This window comes from Actinia tenebrosa, unplaced genomic scaffold (genome assembly GCF_029948245.1).
Source record: "Actinia tenebrosa isolate PJP-AT-01 unplaced genomic scaffold, QUT_ActTen_1.0 PGA_scaffold13__45_contigs__length_12533684, whole genome shotgun sequence".
In the NCBI taxonomy this organism is placed as follows: Eukaryota; Metazoa; Cnidaria; class Anthozoa; order Actiniaria; family Actiniidae; genus Actinia; species Actinia tenebrosa.
The window spans coordinates 3,089,276-3,108,598 of NW_028292573.1; the positions used below are offsets into that span (position 1 = coordinate 3,089,276).

Below are 19,323 nucleotides of genomic sequence, written 5' to 3' on the forward strand. Positions count from 1 at the left end.
ACACTCAAGCTACAAAGCGACCAAGAGAAAGACCTTCGCCACGTGATTGATTCGCTGAGAAAGCAAACCGAAGCTCTTGAGGATGAGAAAGAAAATGTCATTCAAGAGGGAAGTAAGGTTGTCGAGAGCTTGAACATGGAGCTCGAAGTGCAATCCAGAAGAGAGATGGAGTTGAAAGAACAGCTGGGGTTCTTTGAAGACGAGATAAATCAGCTGAGGAATGAGCTTGATGATCGAGCTAAACGCGAGGCAGAACTGCGCGAAGAAAAGAGTCTAGAGATCCAGAAGATCAGGTTGGAAAATGACAGCATGTCTGAAAGTCTGCGAACAAAAATATCGGAAATGAATGGAGAGCTGATGAAGCACATAACCAAGGAGAATGACCTGAGGGTACAGGTTGAATCGGCCAGAGTGGAGAAAGAGAAATTGTTACTTGAACTTGAAGAGCTCAACAATGACAAATCTTCATCCACAAGGACCTCGCGTAAGCTTATCAGCGAGCTGAGGAAAAGCGAGAACGAGCTTCTGGAGAAAATAGACGAGCTGAATTTGACTGTAAAGACTCTTGAAGGTAAGAGAAAGTTTTGATACCTGAGTCGGTGATAAAAAGAGGGGAAGCTCACATAGGTGGCAGCTGTCTTCCCATTGTTTTCGTATTTCAGACCACTTGTCATTCTCTTGAGCATAATTGTTTTGTTTAACGGTTGCGCATGAGAAGACAAGTAAATGTGGATACAACTCAAGCAAATAATCTAATTCTCGAGAGAATGACACGTGGTCTAGAAAGGAAAAACATTTCGATCTAGGTAATGGTTTCCCAATTTTAACATTGAAGGGGCTTGCAATATATGGCATAAAAATGACTTTTGAACACGAAAAAGGCTTCCTAATTTAGGCTGTTAACTGGGTTCCAAAATATGGCATTGGAATTCTTTCCACGTTGAGGTGATTAAATCCAAACATATTCCTGATTATGAAATAATTATTAATAGTAATCAACTTCTAATAGGTGAAAAAAGAAGGATCAGTATGGAGTACAATGACTACCAGTCAGATATACTGAATATCACACAAACATCACGAGATGCAAATAAAAGGATGCATGAAGACATCAAAATCCTCCGTGACAACAACAACAACCTTCACGCTCAGCTGAGAGAGTTGAAGCTCAACGAATCCTGCTTGCTGAGAGACAAGCAAGTTCTGCAACAACAGAACGAAGAAAACGAAAATAAAATTACACAAGTGAAAAATAAAGTTCAAAAACTAAAGAATGAAATCACTAGGCTGGAGGACCGTGAAGGGGAATTGAAGAATGAGATCATAGAGTTGAGGAGTAAGATCTCAGCAGCGGAAGATAAAAGGGTAAAATTATAATTATAGAAAATTTGATTATAAGGATTTGAAGCACACGCTATGAGGGATATGAGACGGGAGGAAAAGGCGAGATGACATGGAGCGACGTTTGAAGGGGTATTAGTCCTCGAATAGGAAACTACATATGAGATAAGAATGTTTAATGTGCTGGGGAAGACAAAGCGGGAAGAAAGTATGGATAGATAGATGGAGGGATGGAGGATGGAAGAAGAGAAGGAAGAAAGAAAAGGAAGAAAGAAAAGGAAGAAAGGGGAGGCAGGGAGAGAGGAAGGAGTGGAAAAAGGAAGAAATGGACAAATGAGTAGTGAGCTCCCCCCCCCCCCCCCATATAACGTAGTAGCTAGGGGAGGGGTGGTAGCTACTACGGTATATGGGGGGGGGGGGGGCTCACTACTCAAATGGAAAAAGGAAGGAAGATTTGATGGATGAAAGAAGGGAGAAAGAGGACAAAAAGAAAGGAAATAAGGATGGAGAAATGGAAGAAGGTAGGAATAAAGGAAGATTGGAAGGATGAAAGGAGAAAGGGGCTGAGGGAAGGAGGGAAGGAGGGAAGGAGGGAGAAAAGTGTACTGTAAACTTTGCTTTTTCATTTCTTATCACTATCGTACATAAATCTTCACATTTAATCGTTCTAGTTTCTAAGTCATTCTAATCTGTCCCATTAAAGGTTCGAGACAAAGCTGAATACAAGTCTCGAGAAAATTCAATGGTCTTTGAAGCCAAAGTAGCTAACTCAAAGATCGAAGACCTTCAGCTCTTCATCAAGAAAAGATACAAGGCAGAGAACAAACTCAAGGATGAAATTGAAGATTTAAAAGACAAAATATCCGAGTTAAATCGAGCTGTAGAGAGCGAACAGTTGGACAAAGTTGAAATCACCAAGAAGCACAACTTTACCAAGGGGCACGTGATCGAGCTCGAGCACAGCATCGAAAAGAAGGACCAAGAAATCAAACGACTCGACAGAAGCAGCGAGGAACTCCGGGCACAGATTCTTCGCCTGCAACAAGAGAAACAGCAGATTTCTGATTCGTTGGATGGCTGCAAAACGTTTCTGAGTCACCGCAATGCGGAGGTCCACATCCTCGAGGGGAAGCTTAGTGATCAAGAGGCACTACTTACTACTTGCAAGAGACATAATGTTGAATTGACAAACTTGAGGAATGAAATGATGACCAACTCCATGATACTGGGGTCTCGGCTGGACTTAATCAGGGTTAGACAAATCCAGGAGAGGAATGCTCAGGTAATCTTTAGATAATGTTAATGTTAATAAAGGCGAAGTGTCAATATGATAGAGTAGTTTTCGTATGACTGAGACAATCTCAGTGCGTTAAGCGTGCCGTGTAGTGACCGTGATGTTTTCTAGAATTTCAATTGGCTGATTTTTTCTTGCGTAATGCATGTGCTTGGTCTGGCAGTGCCGAGACTGTGGCTTGACCATGCCCGCGCCGTGTTTGTGCCGTGTTCCGGGTATTTGATTGGATGGAGAGTAAATTCTTGAGCAATGTGACTGGTCTGGAGTACAACTTGCCGTGTCATGACCTTGTTCGTGCCGTGAGCTTTTCACAGTCATACGAAAACTGCTCTACCTAATCTGGTGCAACGCATGTGTTGCGAGTGCTGCTATTGCATTTGTAAACTGATTAAAATAGCAATGATCGTTTTACAGTGCCAAAAATTGCATGTTAACTAAAGAACTGAAGATAATATTTAGTACTTATTCATTTTCTGCCAGGAATTAAAAGACTCCAAAAAACCATGGGATAAAAACAGTTCCAACCGGCAATATCTAGAGAACAGAGGGTCTAATAACATCACCCCCAACATCCAGACATCCTCCTACGAGAATTCATCTACACTGACCTCCACAGCATAATGTAGGTATATGTTATTATGTGATATGAACTTTTAAATTTATGCACTGTGATGCACTAGTTAGTTGTAATGACTGTTAACTATTATCAGTCTATACGTCGTAATAAAAACCCCTCACGATTATAAACTGATCAACCGGCTCAGTGCCTACACTTCATTACTAACCACCTCTCATGATTGTACTACCCTCAGTGACTACACCTCATTACTAACCACCTCTCATGATTGTAAACTGACTACCCTCAGTGTCTACACCTCATTACTAACCACCTCTCATGATTGTAAACTGACCACCCTCAGTGTCTACACCTCATTACTAACCACCTCTCATGATTGTAAACTGACCACCCTCAGTATCTACACCTCATTACTAACCACCTCTCATGATTGTAAACTGACCACCCTCAGTGTCTACACCTCATTACTAACCACCTCTCATGATTGTAAACTGACCACCCTCAGTGTCTACACCTCATTACTAACCACCTCTCATGATTGTAAACTGACCACCCTCAGTGTCTACACCTTAATCATTTGGAAGTGACAATGGAATTATCCAATTTAAAAAAACATGGTCATGGAACTATACTATGGTCACTAAAAACACCAAAAACAGCTTTGATGAAAACCTAAACCAATTTATTATTCTTTGATGTTTTCTTAATTGTATCAGGTAACTAAGTTAGGATATTGTTCTTTTTGATTCACAGGTATTCTGGAGCTGGACTATGTCTCAAGTTGCAGTTTAATTTATTATAAATTATATTTAATCTACGAAAGACACGACACCTCCCTCATAAAAACTGACATATTTTTTTGCAATGATTAGGATATCTAACATTTAGAAAAAGCCAGGCAACTCTTTTTATCAAAATTAAATGGTCTTAGACATAACTAAGACAAGAAAAATAGAAAAAGTAGTTATAATGCTACTATGTATTTAACATGTAAACTTTTTTATAACTGACAAAATTAATTTAAGATAGAATTTTAAATATCTTGAGGATAACGACTGAGAGCACAATAGGGTATATGGTTATATTGACAGAAGCATGGACCACATAGATTTGATGGCAAGATATCAATGGAAGGTTGATATCATGATGATGGAAATATGTGCTCTCATGAACGTAAAAATATTATGAATAATATGATTGTAAATGCATTGACGTCACCAGAAACTTTCTGTTTCACTCTTCATGAACCACTCATGCGGGGAAAATATAAATATCTTGAGTGGTCATAACATATTGAAATAGATAAATAACATGGTGACTAAATATGCATATATTCTAATCAAGAGGGAATAACAAACTGCAGAGTATGCCAACATGGAGGATAGAATTTTGACTGCTGTTCTTCACTCTTTCAAGAAGGAACAGCATTGTTTTAACCATGTCTGGCTTTGATGGATATTTGTAAATAGATTCCCATCTTGAGACTACAATGTTGTATTGTAAATAGCCTAATTAAAAATAAATTGTGTCAAAAAATACTTGTCTCATCATTTTATATTTAGGAGTAGATTGATTGGTAACCAGACCTCAAGAGGATCTAACAAAGGCATGTTCTCATTCCTTTTTTCCTCCCTCCATTTTTTCCTTACTTGTTTCTGTCTTTCCTTATACCTTTATTCCTCCATTCTTTCTTCCTTCCTTCCTTCCTTCCTTCCTTCCTTCCTTCCTGCACTATCATCCAAAGGCTACAGCATCCTCATTAGGAGCTCTCACCTTATTTAAGCGCTCTTACATCTTCTTTACTTTTTTATAAGCTTGATAATATGAATGTCCTCACTGTGAAATCTAGAGTCCTGCTCTTCCTGTGGGATTTCCTCCACTATAAATTTTTCCTTTACAGCCTGAAAATAGAAGAAATTGACCTGTTAAAATAAAGGAATTTAGTCACCCAAACAGCATTATGAGCTACAACTGTGAAACGATTCTCACTTTAGGTGTAGTTATGTTATCACCATTTCAGACCAAGTGTCATTCCATAGAGAATCATTTCTTTGTTTAATAGCTATACATCAGAAGACACATGAATATAGACACAACTCAAAGAATTTTATTTTCCAGTGAACAACACATGACCTGAAACTGGACAACATTATGCCAGAGCTAAAAATGTCTCCAGTTAAAACGATTAATAGGATTAATTATGCAGGATACATGCCTTGAAAAAATTATTTTCCAATGCTAGTTTGTTACCAGTTCTTCTTTCTTCATAACTGAGATAAATAAGAGTGCTTGGTCCACTAAGATCACACATGGTCTTTATTAAAGGCTCCAGTGACTGAAGACAAATAAATGGAAAGCCATGAATAAGTATATGGTATTTTCTTTCACCTACTGTAAGCCTCATTCCACTACATTTATCTATATGTAACTAAGTGCCTTATCAGCCATTTGGAAAAAAATAGGGACCCCTGTATGACTAAATATTACTCCAAAACCATCTCTTTTTTTGTCATTTCCTTTCTGGGCTTTCTGTGGTATAGGATGAATAAGGGGGCCAATGATGGAACAGAAAAACAGACAAGAGGTATGCCTGTGAAGGTGGTTATTATCACGAGACTTGGAAGATGAACTTGACATACTTTGGGCATGAATTGTTAAGTTCCTTTCTATAGCTACCCATGTACTCAGCTCCTTCTATAGCTACTCATGTACTCAACTTGGCCATTATCCTAATATTTATGGCCACACACTAGTAACCCAAATCAACTTTTACCTCTTCATAATAAATGCAGTCAGCAATAAATATGTAGTCAAAAGGGGGTAACAGCTGTGATACATCTTCACCCCTGTCAAGGAAAAATGATGATGATGATTAAGATACCAAAACCACTGCACAAATATTAATTCTGGGTTTCCTGTGGATCATCATTATTCCAATAGAGAGCCAATGCAGGATTCCAAGCAGAGAGGAAGGTGCGAAAGTCAGAGAAAGTATGTCGAGAGCAGTGGGATCCCCTATCTTTTTGGCCGGGTTCTGCCCCTTTGAGAAATGCAGCTACTTGACCATATAATACACAAACTTACCATTTCAGAACAGCAGCAGATAAGGAACCAGTCACTAAGTGTTTGTTTGTGATTATATTCAGTTCTATGAGTGGTATTATATCTTGAAGATCGGTACACACAACATCTGCACTAAAAAAGACCAACAGTTGATAATTAATCAGATTGAGTTCAAATAGTACACCCTAGGGGGAGGGGAAGAGTGGAGTTTTAATCTATGAATTTGGAAATAATGAGCCAAGAAAGCCAAAAATCTTCAATAACAGTCATACCCTAACACAGAAGCCACCAAACCAACAAGTCCAGTCCCAGCACCAAGTTCGATAGCACGCTTCCCTTTCATCTGACGCTTGTTCAAAAATCCCTCAGTTTCCAGATATTTTTCCAATACTATAGCGGCATCCCATACTACACACCCAACGTCGCCTTCCTCTGCCTGCTTGATGACGAGGGTGCCGTAGATCCCTTCAATTTCACGTTCAAAAGTTTTGTCTAATTTTAAAGACGAATGATGCTCTTCGTCCGCCATTTTGATTTGTATAGTGGTTGGGCATTTCCGCTGACCTGTTTTTGAGCCTTTTTGCGCACATTCGTTTTAAAATAAAAATGTAGGAGGAAAAATGTAATTTAATATAGAATTAAAGAGAATAAATTATTATTCAAAATAAATATGTAAATTCCAACTATTCAACCAAAAAATCAAATAAAGAAAAAAATCAAGACTATAGGCGGAAGTCATTTTACCGGAAGTCTAAGGAATCAGTGATCCATACAGGACATGCGCACACGTGGCAGATTCGAACGAATAAACAAGATGGTGGATGTTGTATCGTAAAACAACCGGTGTTCTTTGGAAAAACTGTAAAATATAGTCACAACACGATGATTGCATTCATCAGAAAAAACTGGTTTCTTGTAGGAATCGTCACAGTAATATGTCTTGCAAGATTTGCGCCTCACATTGGAGCAAAAGGAGGGATTTTAAAGCCCGAATACACCGTCAAATATGGCGCCGTTTCAATCATCTTCTTCAACAGTGGTCTTTCTCTACGAACTGAAGATCTAAAGAATGCAATCACTCAAGTCAAGCTCCATGTATTTGTGCAGACATTCACCTTAGTATTTATTCCGCTACTTATTTCTCAACTGATTAAATTGCTCGCGTTATTGTCGTTGAATGAATGGTTACTGAAGGGATTGTTAGTGGTCAGCTGTATGCCCCCTCCTGTCTCTTCAGCTGTCATCCTCACTAAGGCAGTAGGTGGTAACGATGCAGCAGCTATCTTTAATTCGGCATTTGGAAGCTTCCTTGGGATCTTCGTCACGCCATTTTTACTATTGGTTCTTGTAGGCTCGTCATCGTCAGTGCCCTACAGCTCTATTTTTACCACCTTATCGATGACCGTGGTCGTGCCAATCTTAGTTGGTCAAGTATTCAGATACAACGATAAAGTCAGGAACTGGATGGAAGAAACTAAGCCACCGTTTGGTACCATTGGAAGCTGTGTTCTCCTCCTGATTATCTACACGACATTCTGTGATACATTTTCAAGTGATGTTGGAGACATTGATTCCACTAATTTACTTGCTGTTGTGATAATCATATTTTTAATTCAGTGCTTCTTGCTTTTTCTTACTTTTACCTTACTTCAATGCCTGAGTCTCCATTCAAGCCAGCAGATACTGTGGCAATAATGTTCTGCTCCACACACAAATCTCTCACACTCGGTATTCCAATGTTGAAGATAGTTTTCCAGGGCTACAAGTATCTTTCTCTCATTTCTATTCCACTTCTCATTTATCATCCTACTCAGATTCTCCTTGGTGGGGTATTGGTACCTGTAGTTAGGAACTGGATGTTGGAAAAACAGGCTGCCCATAAAGATAAATCAACTATCAATGGTGTTTAAAGGGTTGGACAGTTGCTAATAATATTTGTAGTAGTGCGCCGGCTAGTTTTTCCGTAATATATACTCTAGCACTTCCAATAGAGTGCTCACACTAAATCCGTGAAATAAATATTAATTTTTAGCACTAAATAGTGATAATTAAACAATAGAAAACAAAGGATTCTGTATGAAATAGTACTAATTTGTACTATTTAATGTTCACGGTTTTAGTGCATGCACTCTATCTGCAAGTGTAATTAATCTTATATTGATGTTTTTTAGTTGGCAGCTAACAGTCATATTTGTCAGAATTTCATTCATTCATAATTAATTTCATATAATTGTCATAATAAAAAAGTAATTTTAAAAACGAGTTTTGTATTGTTTGCCGGGAAAACCTGAATTTTCAGACTAGATGTTTGATAGCACCTGATCATTTCTTTAAAGAAATAAATACAATTTTGGATTGTTAACCAAATGTTATACAGATACAAAACTCAAAGTCTTAAAGGACTAAGCAGTACGAAATGAAAAAGAAAAAGGATTTGTAAGGGGGCGGTAACTACAAAAATAGTTATTGTTTGGGTTACCTGTGGTTAGATTTCAGACATTGAGGGATGCGCGCCGAAGATGCGCATTCGTCTGGTAGCAAACATGGCTGCCAGAAGGACAAAGGAAGTAGAAAGGTCTAAGATATTCGGCGAATAATTCTTTATTTAACAATATACGACGAATAATTCAGGACTAAAAGGTCTCTGGATAACCAACAAATCGACTAACGATGGCTGTTCCACCGAGATGGCTCAAGTGCCCCAGAAAAAGCCTCGTTATTGCAGGTGGGTTTGAACGACGAAAAACTTCCAACCAGCTATGTTGTTTTATGTTGTTTTTAAATTTACAAAGGATGATTCTGTTATGTTCTCAAAGTTTTCTGTTTTCAAGTCCTGGTTTATTAAGTCGCACGTCTAAGAATTTCCCATGATTTTTCTTGATTGTGAAACCAGTTCGTCGGCAGACTTCGCAAGCATCTTTTTTTGTAGTCGAAATATCATATTTACTTTGACATCGTCAACTTGTTTCAGATCGTTTTATCGCTTTTAAAACCCCTCTTGGTCCAAGATACGATGAGCAAGTACCTGAAGCTTACAGATTTCAAGTCCCAATGTTGATTTCTTATCTTCAGGCACTAAAGGTACGAAAAATGCTGATTTATCTTGAGTTTGTTGAGGACATTATGTTCAAACTTCTTTTCTTGTTGTGTTTGAGACGTTCGAGAAGCCTGGGGCGACCATGACAAATAACTTTTATTTAAATCGATCCCAAAGATTTCTTCTTCCTTTCGTCGTTTTTATAACAAATCTCAATCCAATGATTGGATATTTACAGTACCTACAAAAGTTTCATGTTTCCTTACTCTTTTTATTCCCTAGAAATTATGTTTGTTGAGTGGGGAGGGGGTTGAGGGGAAGCAAGACGTGTTAAAATTTCACATTTTTTTCTCCTTGTTTTCCTTGATTTTCCTTTGAGTGTCTGTTTTGTTCTTTCAAAACATGTTAATCCAACTTTTAAATTGTTCAAAAACTTTACCAATTTATTTTCTTTTTCATTTACTTTGTTTCTCTTCCTTTTGGGGATATGTTTTCTCGTTTTTAATCCATAGTTTTGTTTCTTTACTTTTAGGTTAAAGTGGGTTTGATAATTGATCTTACAAACACCAGTCGATTTTATGACAAGACAGAACTGGAACATTATGGAATAAACCATACTAAGCTTCAATGTAGAGGGTATACTTTATCATCATTTTATAATAAATATGAAATTACTAAAGAAATAGAAAACACACGCTCGTGCTGTATGCAGTTATGAAGCATGCAGGAGTTGGCAGAACACGAGAGAAGCATGACATGTAGCAGAGTGCTTCTCAACACTTCTCAAGTGTTGTGCAAATATAACTGCACACAGCAAGGAAGTTTTTTATTTCTTTTATAAAATACAAATTACAATAACCATTATTATGGATAGGAATGACGCAACTGAAAGTGTGCACACATGCTGTGTGCTCTCATAAAGCACACGCTCCCAGCCAATCAGAACGCAAGATTCAAAACAGTTATTTTATAATCAGATTTATTTCGTACCATGACATATAATCTTTTTCCAACACGGATAAAGATAATATGATCATATAGGATAGGAAATGTGTAAGTTATAAATTTATCTCAAGTTTATTAGATCTGGATTTTATGTTGATTATTTTCAGTCACAGTCTACATTTAAAATGAATCGTCTTTTATTTTAGGCATGCTGAAACTCCTACCCAAGATCAAGTACATCTCTTTATGTCAATTTGTGACCGCTACTGGGACAAACACCCTGGAGAACTCATTGGTACGTAAAACAGAGCTGTAAGGGTGTACCAAACCAAAAGTTGGGAAAAGAGAGGCTTAGGTTATCTGGACAATATAGGATAGTTTTAAGAAGGTGTTTTATTGTATGTCTACAGAATGATATAATTATCATATTTCATGAATGACCTTATTTTATTATTTGTTTAATTTAAAGGTGTCCATTGTACTCACGGATTCAACAGGACTGGTTTCCTGATTATATCATATTTAATAGAAAGACTAGATTGGAGGTAAATTAATGGATATTAAATCAGGGATCAAAATAACAGCTGCTTAATGGCCAGATATGATTATAGGCCACACTGGACTGATCATCATGTGAACAGTCCAGGAGGTCTACCAGTCCATGTGACAAGTCAATGTGACCAATCAATGTGACCAATCAATGTGACCAGTCAGTGACCAGACAATGTGACCAGTCAATGTGACCAGTCAATGTGACCAGTCAATGTGACCAGTCAATGTGACCAGTCAATGTGACCAGTCAATGTGACCAGACAATGTGACCAGTCTATGTGACCAGTCAATGTGACCAGTCAATGTGACCAATCAGCGTGACCAGTCAAGAGGATCAATTGAAGAAGTATCTTGCCAGACAAGTGCCAATAAATTTTGACCAGTCATAGTCCTTTGACCTGTTGTTACTTTGAGCTCAGTAAATGATATTTAAATGTTTTTAGATGATTAATGTAACAGCTGTGAGGTTTTACTTTATGATTCTGAGCTTACGAAATATTTCTTTCAGCCTTGAAGCAGCTGTTGAGTGCTTTAGTAAGGTAAAGTATTCTCATTTTTCCTGAATAAAGTACTTTTCCTAGATGCTTGTATTCTGATGAAGAAATAGAAAAAACTAACCGTTTGCTTAGTGTCCTCTGCATACCTCATTTGGACGTTACTGGTCAAAATTATTTAATTGTTTGCACTCTAAGGTTAGGAGGCCATCACTACAGTATCTTGTAATGCTCCAGTTTTGAGATCACAATTGCTTAGGGTTGGCCTCGATTTTGTGCAGAATAACTATGTGTTCTAGTGAAGGTCCGTGGAATTTCAAAGTGTTTGTATTGTTGAAGTTGTGCATTCTTTACTTTACCAATGGTGTTTGTGAATATTATGTTAAATTGATTTGGGGCTAACCCTGAGTAAATGAGACTGCAATCTAGGAACACAGCAGTAATTTGGGATGTGAAAATGGTCTTTAAAAGCACACTGAGGTTTTTCTATTTTCCCTAACAGAGCAGAGTACCTGGAATCTACAAGCAAGATTACTTAGGTGAGCTGTGTAGACGGTATGGTGATGATTCTGATGTGATTCCTGCCCCTGAGCGGCCTGAATGGTGCAACGAAGAAGAAGAGTTGAGTGACAGAGATGAGGATGAGGATGATCAAGATGATGTGGGAAATAATAGAGATCCTAGAAGGAAACGAAGACGTATAAATGGAAGAAATACCAAGGTACAAAGTTATATTATGAATGAGGGTTATATATTTCTGATAGTAATAAATTAATTGTACATGACAGGTTTCTTATATGGTGCTAGTAGTATGTTTGCTAAGTAAGGATAGTCTGAACCATGTTTTTCAAATTTCTGCTGTGTTTTCATTTGAAGGACTGTAAGTTTGTTGAAGGTGTTAATGGAGTTGAAGCTGTACAGTCGCCAAGATACGAAGAGGTTCAAAAGATTTGTGCACATATGATTGGATGGGAATGTGAGTACTCCTAAACTATCAATAAAATAAAGTATAATAATTTGAAGTCAGCCAATATTTACTCTTGGTATATCAATGTGCTTGAAGGCGGGGCTTTCCTGGCTCACAGCCTGTATCTATGGATACAAAGAACCTGAAGTTCTTACAAGAGAAGGATTACAGAATCAGTTGGAAAGCTGATGGTACAAGGTAAACAACTTATTCTTATATATAATTATATTAAGTAGAATATAATTTTAAATTTAATATGCAAGTTTTACAGTCAAACTAAGAAAACCATGAACACCTAAAATATGTCTGGAATGTTAAACATTGTGTTCTGAGCAATCGTATGTGACTTTTAATTAGAAATAAATTCATTCTTGCATGCTATTGGTCAGAACACAAAGTTATTTCCAGGCATGTTTTAGGTGTTTACAGTATTCTTCATTTGCACGTTATGTCATCGCGGCCATGTTGGTACCATTTAAGAAAAGATTTCTCATTAGCATCCTTTGTTAACGGTACACAATGGCTGCCATGTTTTGTCTTTTAAATCTCTTGTAATGCTTACAACCCATCAATTCTTAGTTTGACTGTAATCAAGATCTATCACACATGTATTCTAATAGTCTTTTTTGTTATTTTCTTCATTTTTGTGGCACTGCTTCGCACAACCAGTACAATTATAAATATATGTTATCGATCCATGTCCGTGAGTAAGTAAACTTTACACAGGAATCCCAATACCACTTTTCGTAGCAGTATCAGATGATCAGATGCAAGTGAAACGATCAATACCTTCTCGTATCTTCTCAAACTTTTTTACCAGAAACTGAACATTTTGCAAATATACCAAAACATATTAAAGATTCAAACATGAATTCTGTCATGCTCATACCTACATGTATATCTTGTAAAATCCTATCGCAAAATGACTGAAGCTTGAAATAGGTATACTATTTCTGTATGCTTTCCACAGTTTTTATCTTCGTATTATTATATACTATTTCAACTAATATGAAACATAAAATGACCTCATATCACATCAAAAACTTCTATAAATGGATATCTTCAACAAATTTCTATGAAACTATAAATTCGATTACTAGCAGTGCCACATGCGCTTTATAAGCGTGATTTGTCATAATTAGTGCTGTAAAGGAACAGAAACACCAGCTTGATGTTTTTACCTTGTTAATTCTGCATCTTTAGATATATGCTGATGATCCTCAAGAAAGAAGAAATCTACCTCATAGACAGAAACTTTGATGTCTTTGCTGCTCCGCAGTTTAAATTTCCACAAAGAAAGAATCCAAGGAACATGTCTATGACACACTTATTGATGGGGTAGGGACATTGAATACAATGAACTAGTGAAAAGCTTTTAATATTACATTTAAGAAAAAAATCCTTCTTAGGGACCATTCATTTTTTATACGCATGGGTGGGGGGGGGGGGGGGGGGGTTGGGGATTTAGGGAAATTGATGAGCTAAATAAGAAAATTTATAAAACATTTATTCGATTTGAATAGTGATCCACGAAAAAAAAAATCAGATAGGGAAGGGGTCATACATTTTGCTAATTTAGCCATTTTGCTATTTAGCTCATTAAACTCAAAACACTACACAAAACACTAACCACTACATTCGATATTCTGTGCATTTTTTACAGAGGGAGGAAAACTGGAGTTACCCAGAGAGAAAACCCGAACCTTGTGGCAAGGGAGCGAACAACACATTAAACAAACTCAACTCACATCTGCAGTTCAGTTGAGGATTAAACCCATGACCCCAAGCTTGAACTGTACAGTAGTGAGAGACCTATAGCTGTGCATGTCACTCATCATTATAATCATTCCATAATCTCCCAAATGCATTGTACACTAACCTTGTGCAAGGGAGAGAACAACACATTAAACAAACTCAACTCACATCTGCAGTTCAGGTGAGGATTAACCCATGACCCCAAGCTTGAACTGTACCAGTAGTGAGAGACCTATGCTGTGCATTGTCACTCATCATATAATCATTTCCATAATCTTAAAAATGCATTGCACTAACCTTGTGGCAAGGGATGAGAACAACACAACAAACAAACTCAACTCACATCTGCAGTTCAGTTGAGGATTAAACCCATGACCCCAAGCTTGAACTGTACAGTAGTGAGAGACCTATAGCTGTGCATGTCACTCATATAATCATTCCATAATCTTAAAAATGCATTGCACTAATTGACCTATAACATTATGACGTCACAGCTTGTTTACATGGGCAAGAATGATAGGAATTTAGGGCAAAATTTTCTTTCGTTCGAGATATTTAGTACAAAATTTATCCGTTATCACCTTTTCCCGTCTAATTAACCATTTTTTATTTTGATTTAATTTGTTTTGCTGCTATTTTGCCCCCTCTGGCGCCATGATCCTTAGCGTTAAAACAATAGATTGTTTTGGTGTGACGTCATAGTTTTATAGGGCAATTAATGGTTTATTGAGTCAACCAACAGCATTTAAATTAACTTGTACAGGAAATGGTGATGGACAAAGAAGGCGAGAAGACTCATCCCAGATATTTAGCCTATGATATTATCAAATTCCAGGTAATTTTGTTATCAATTTATTTTGAGAGGCAAAGCCAACTCAACTGACGTCAGAAAATACATTATGCATTTTTTGATTTAGAAGCTCTTTGTACATCCTTTTGAGGGATCTGTTGTGGTGGATTGAATTGAATTGAATAGCGCAGCGCTGTGATTCTAAAAATAGCTTAAAGATTCGGACAAACATTGCATTCTGTTTTAACTTCTACGAGGATTATACGAACCGATTTTTTTAATTTTTACTTAAAGTTACAATGATACCCATGTAAACTAAGATCAACTGTGATCGGCTGTGAAAGTTATCTGCTGAAAGTAAACTTGTAAGTTTGTTTGTCCGAATTTCGCCTTTGTCTTTGTTTTTATGACGTCACGGCTGCGCTGCGCTATTGAATGAACTTTATTTCAAGAGGGTAAACACACGACAGTTATAATTAACAAAAAAATCAAACTCATAACCCAGTGGTCCTCAAAAAAGAATAAATAAAAAAATAAATAATATGTCAAAAAATGAAAATAAATAAAATAAGAATAGATAAAATAATAATAATAATTATATAAAGGTGGATTTGTTGCAGGGTCAGGATGTTGGGAAAACTTGTCATGATACCAGGATGTTGTGTATTCATAAAGAAATTGAACAACCAAGAAATGATGCAGTAAGTTGATGCTGGTGATATGTGTTGTCAGAGATCAACATCATCATCATCAGTCCACCCATCCATTCATCCATTCACCAATATGTCCACTTATTTCCATTCATCAACCCATCTACACTTTTGCCACCCCATCATCCACCCATTCATGCATGCATCCATCTATGAACCCTCCCCTCCCATCAAACATCCATTCACCAATATGTTTACTTATTATCCATTCATCAACTGCTATCCATCCAGCCTCTACCCAACTCTGTCACTACCTACCCCCATTCATCGATCCATGCATCCATGCATCCATCTATCAACCCCTCCCATCTATCCACTTATACCCACCCACCCCTATCCATCCATTATTACCTAGTGGATTTACCAATTGACTAGTTTCCTAACCTGAAGGTACAGCAAGGTCATACTGGACAAGACACAAGAACCATTCAGCATATACGAGCCAAGCAGTTCTTTCCAGTTGAAAAGGGCAAGATGGGTGAGTAAGGTGTACATCTTAAAATATTCAGTTCATCTATTTTCGGCTCATATCACTGATTTCTATTGATCACAGGTCCTTGGAACACTGGGTTACCAAATTGTCTCATGAAAACGATGGTCTAAAATCTTCAATCCAGCCAATGAGGTGTGTAACCAAGATGATAAATAGTTTTTATACCTAATGATTGTTTGCAACGCATACCCCATTACAACATGAGGCATTGCTGGTCTTGATGAGTGAAAATTACAATATTTTGCTTTTAACATTTTAACAACGATTTTCAGCAATCAGTGTCTGTTCCATGCTGTGTATCAAAAACATATTTCAGATTGTCCGATGTAGCAACAGTAACTAGGGAGGTAAAACATGAATGCGGGATCGGTTGTATTGCCCCATGTACCACAACCATGTACGGAACCATTTTTGGCTGATGTGTGTGTGTTTTTTTTCCCAGTCATATATGGGAGGGAACCAATTAGATGTATTGAAATGGAAAACCACATACTCTGCACACTCTGTGGACTTTTGCTCCAAATTGTCAAAGACAGACGAGAAGGGTAAGTAAGGATGGATTTTCTGTATAATCAGTATTTAGTTTATAAAATGACCAACGTCCTTTCAACTGCTGGAACTTTAAAAAAACGTCAAGTCTGACGGAATGTTTTTTGGGCTTACTTTCAAGGTGCTTGATTCAAGACTGCGGTTACTTATATGGTCAGTGTGGTTTGAAAGACCTTTTGCACAAAAAAAGAATAAAGACATTGGAAACCCCCCCCCCCCCCTTTTTCTGTAACCCGGTAGAAGGGGTAGGAACCAAATAGTTTAAGTAGTATCAGTATCGGTCGGCCCTATGTAGGTGTGCCCGATCTCGAAACTGCCGAATCACCAAACACTCTTAAGGTGAAATAGATATCAAATCCAGCGGCGGCCGTGTGTTCCCGTCGAATGTCTACAATTATGATTCGTGTCTCGTGATTGTTCGTGTTGTGTGAGTTTTTTTCATCTTAAACTTGCCAGACATAGACGACATCGTTATTATGGGCAGCAGGCCACAAACCTATAACCTACTTGCTGCAGCGTCGCTTACCTTTTCAGTCTCATGGCGAATTTTCATCGCGATTTGAAGCCGTAACTTCGCCAGAGGACTGAACAAGATCACAGAGACGAAGCAAGTTTTAAAGGCAATTTGTTGAGTTGTGATTTATTGAAGCAGGTTGTCGTCTCCTATCTTCATCAATACTCCCAACCAAATATACACAATACACAGGAACCTTTCATGCTGCCCGTTGTGTGTTCCCCTTGGCTCGTACTACGGCGCATTCCTTTTCAGTGGTGGCATGCTGCCACTTGTTTAAAGGTATTTTCAGGTGTATCCGGGAATTTTTTACCTCGCACACGCTCCTAAACTCGAGCTCACTGTCCGCCCTGCTCCCTCACTAGTTTTTCAAGTGGAATAACGTGCGTCTGTTTTAAAGCTGTCTGGTGTCCATTTGTGTAGGTGACAAGGCAGCTTCAAGTCTGGAATAAAAGAAACATTGAATGTACTTGGGATGAAGCAAACAGTGGGTTTTCTTGGCTCGTCGAAAGGGATAAAAACTTTCCTAACGCTTGACAAAACTGCAATGAGTAAGTAAAGATAAATGTGCGAGTTTTTAGTTTTTGTTTTGCCAGAAGTCCATAGTCCCTTAGTCCGACCATGACATTGATGTCCATCATTTTTTTAACCCAATCACCTGCGATTAATATTACTTCTCAACAAACTTCCTACCATCTTATAGTCCGACCAGTAAAGATTGACCGATCTGACAGTCAGAGACAAACAGACAACCGATGTTCCAACCAGTATAAACCTACATCAAATAGACAGTTATTGAAGACTGAACATTTCCATCACAACTCCAATTTTTAGCTAAAGAATAACCGAAAACTATTATTATTACCAGTCCTATTAATTTTCTTTATAGGTTGTTTGTGAGAGTATTCGAGACCCTGTGACGAAAGACATGCTTCTTGCGGTCATTGACAAAAGCCCCAGCCCTTCGACTAAAAAATTCAAACACACACAGGAAAAAACAAGTCTACACAACAGGGTTATCAATAATATCATCCACCCAGCAACAACAACACCCAACAACCAAAAGCCCTCCTTCACTAACCAAACAACTATTCTAACGACACACAAACATAACAACAATACCCACACCCCAACCCCTTTTTTTTCCCCCCCCCTTTTTTCAAGAACCTACCAGGCCAACACCACAAACCATCAAACGCACAAGCACCTTATAGCACCGTCCCCTACGCTGCCCTACTGGTCCAACTGTTTCTAACGGCTGGCCATCCCACATTCCAAGATTTTACTCGAATACCACTCAAAGCCTCTACCCAAGAGCATCCTCCTTAGAAATAATTTGGTCATGGCAACAAGCACAGGACCATTCCCGTGCTGCTCCATCCCGGCACATGCTCCGTCACTTGGTACGACCTTCATTTGGCCAACATCCCACGAAGAGAAAACCACAGGTCACCGTTCCCATAGAGCCAACGAAAGAACCAAAAGTGGACATGTTGCCCTAGCTGACCACACGAACGAAAACACGTAGACAGATTCGCCCAGAAAACTAACTATGCAACAGGTCGACACCCCACCTGCCCTATAACCAGTCAAGAGATCCGATACCCTTGTTTGTTACTGGAAAACGTACTGAAAACTGACATTTGACGTCTCCTCCGTCACCAAAAATAGTTTGTACCCCCGGAACCGAATTTACCTGTAGACATCAAACCGGTTACAAAACTAAACACCATTTATTCAATTAGACGAGTAAAATTCGACCATAAAACAAAACACACAAGTCTCATTATAATCTTAGATAGGAAAAAGTACCCTTCACCTAAATTATAACTAATGCAATATATAACACCGTATTCTTCTAGTTAAGAATAATTAGTGGTCCATGTTCAGTACTATTACCGCGAGTAATATTCGGAGGATGTCAATACCACTAGTTTAGATTAGTGCTTCCTTTGACCCAATAGTTTCGTTAGTTGTTTTGGCCGACCAGAATAATCTTTACCCTTGTCATGATGCCTTCCGCTGTAGTGGTCTTTTATGGACACCCTCCCCCCGTACCCTTGCTTACCTCACAACACTAACAACTGCAATAAGTTACCATCCGACTTTTAATTACGCCATAATACGGTCACTTAGAGCCTACACCTACACCTCCTTAATTTACCAGACACCAATCATAATAGTGCGGTCATCCTGCATCATCACACACCGTTCTGACGTTCCTCTTGATCCGACAGATCTT

At 38.1% G+C, this 19,323-nt stretch overlaps 3 protein-coding genes across 3 annotated transcripts; 2 read left to right on the top strand and 1 right to left on the bottom strand.

Moving 5' to 3' along the window:
* Positions 1–3,889: 3,889 nt before the first annotated feature.
* LOC148911612 (protein N-lysine methyltransferase METTL21D-like) lies at positions 3,890–7,105 on the bottom strand. The gene is made up of 6 exons (XM_089028927.1): positions 7,020–7,105; positions 6,548–6,851; positions 6,297–6,407; positions 5,986–6,058; positions 5,428–5,547; positions 3,890–5,113 (listed from the first exon to the last, which is right to left on the bottom strand). The coding sequence occupies exons 2-6, from the start codon at positions 6,802–6,804 to the stop codon at positions 5,012–5,014; spliced, it is 663 nt and encodes a 220-aa protein (XP_088885053.1). The 5' UTR covers positions 6,805–6,851; positions 7,020–7,105; the 3' UTR covers positions 3,890–5,011.
* Positions 7,106–7,157: 52 nt separating this feature from the next.
* Positions 7,158–8,537, top strand: LOC148911613 (sodium/bile acid cotransporter 7-A-like). Its single transcript, XM_089028924.1, is given in 2 exon segments — positions 7,158–7,914; positions 7,917–8,537. Coding segments are annotated over 2 exon segments (1,026 nt in total). The 3' UTR covers positions 8,186–8,537.
* Positions 8,538–8,805: 268 nt separating this feature from the next.
* LOC148911614 (mRNA-capping enzyme-like) lies at positions 8,806–16,011 on the top strand. The gene is given in 14 exon segments (XM_089029184.1): positions 8,806–9,000; positions 9,247–9,356; positions 9,845–9,948; positions 10,464–10,552; positions 10,727–10,802; positions 11,318–11,348; positions 11,806–12,024; positions 12,180–12,283; positions 12,367–12,468; positions 13,474–13,574; positions 13,577–13,608; positions 14,789–14,860; positions 15,436–15,516; positions 15,916–16,011. Coding segments are annotated over 14 exon segments (1,272 nt in total). The 5' UTR covers positions 8,806–8,945.
* The last annotated feature ends 3,312 nt before the right edge of the window (positions 16,012–19,323 follow it).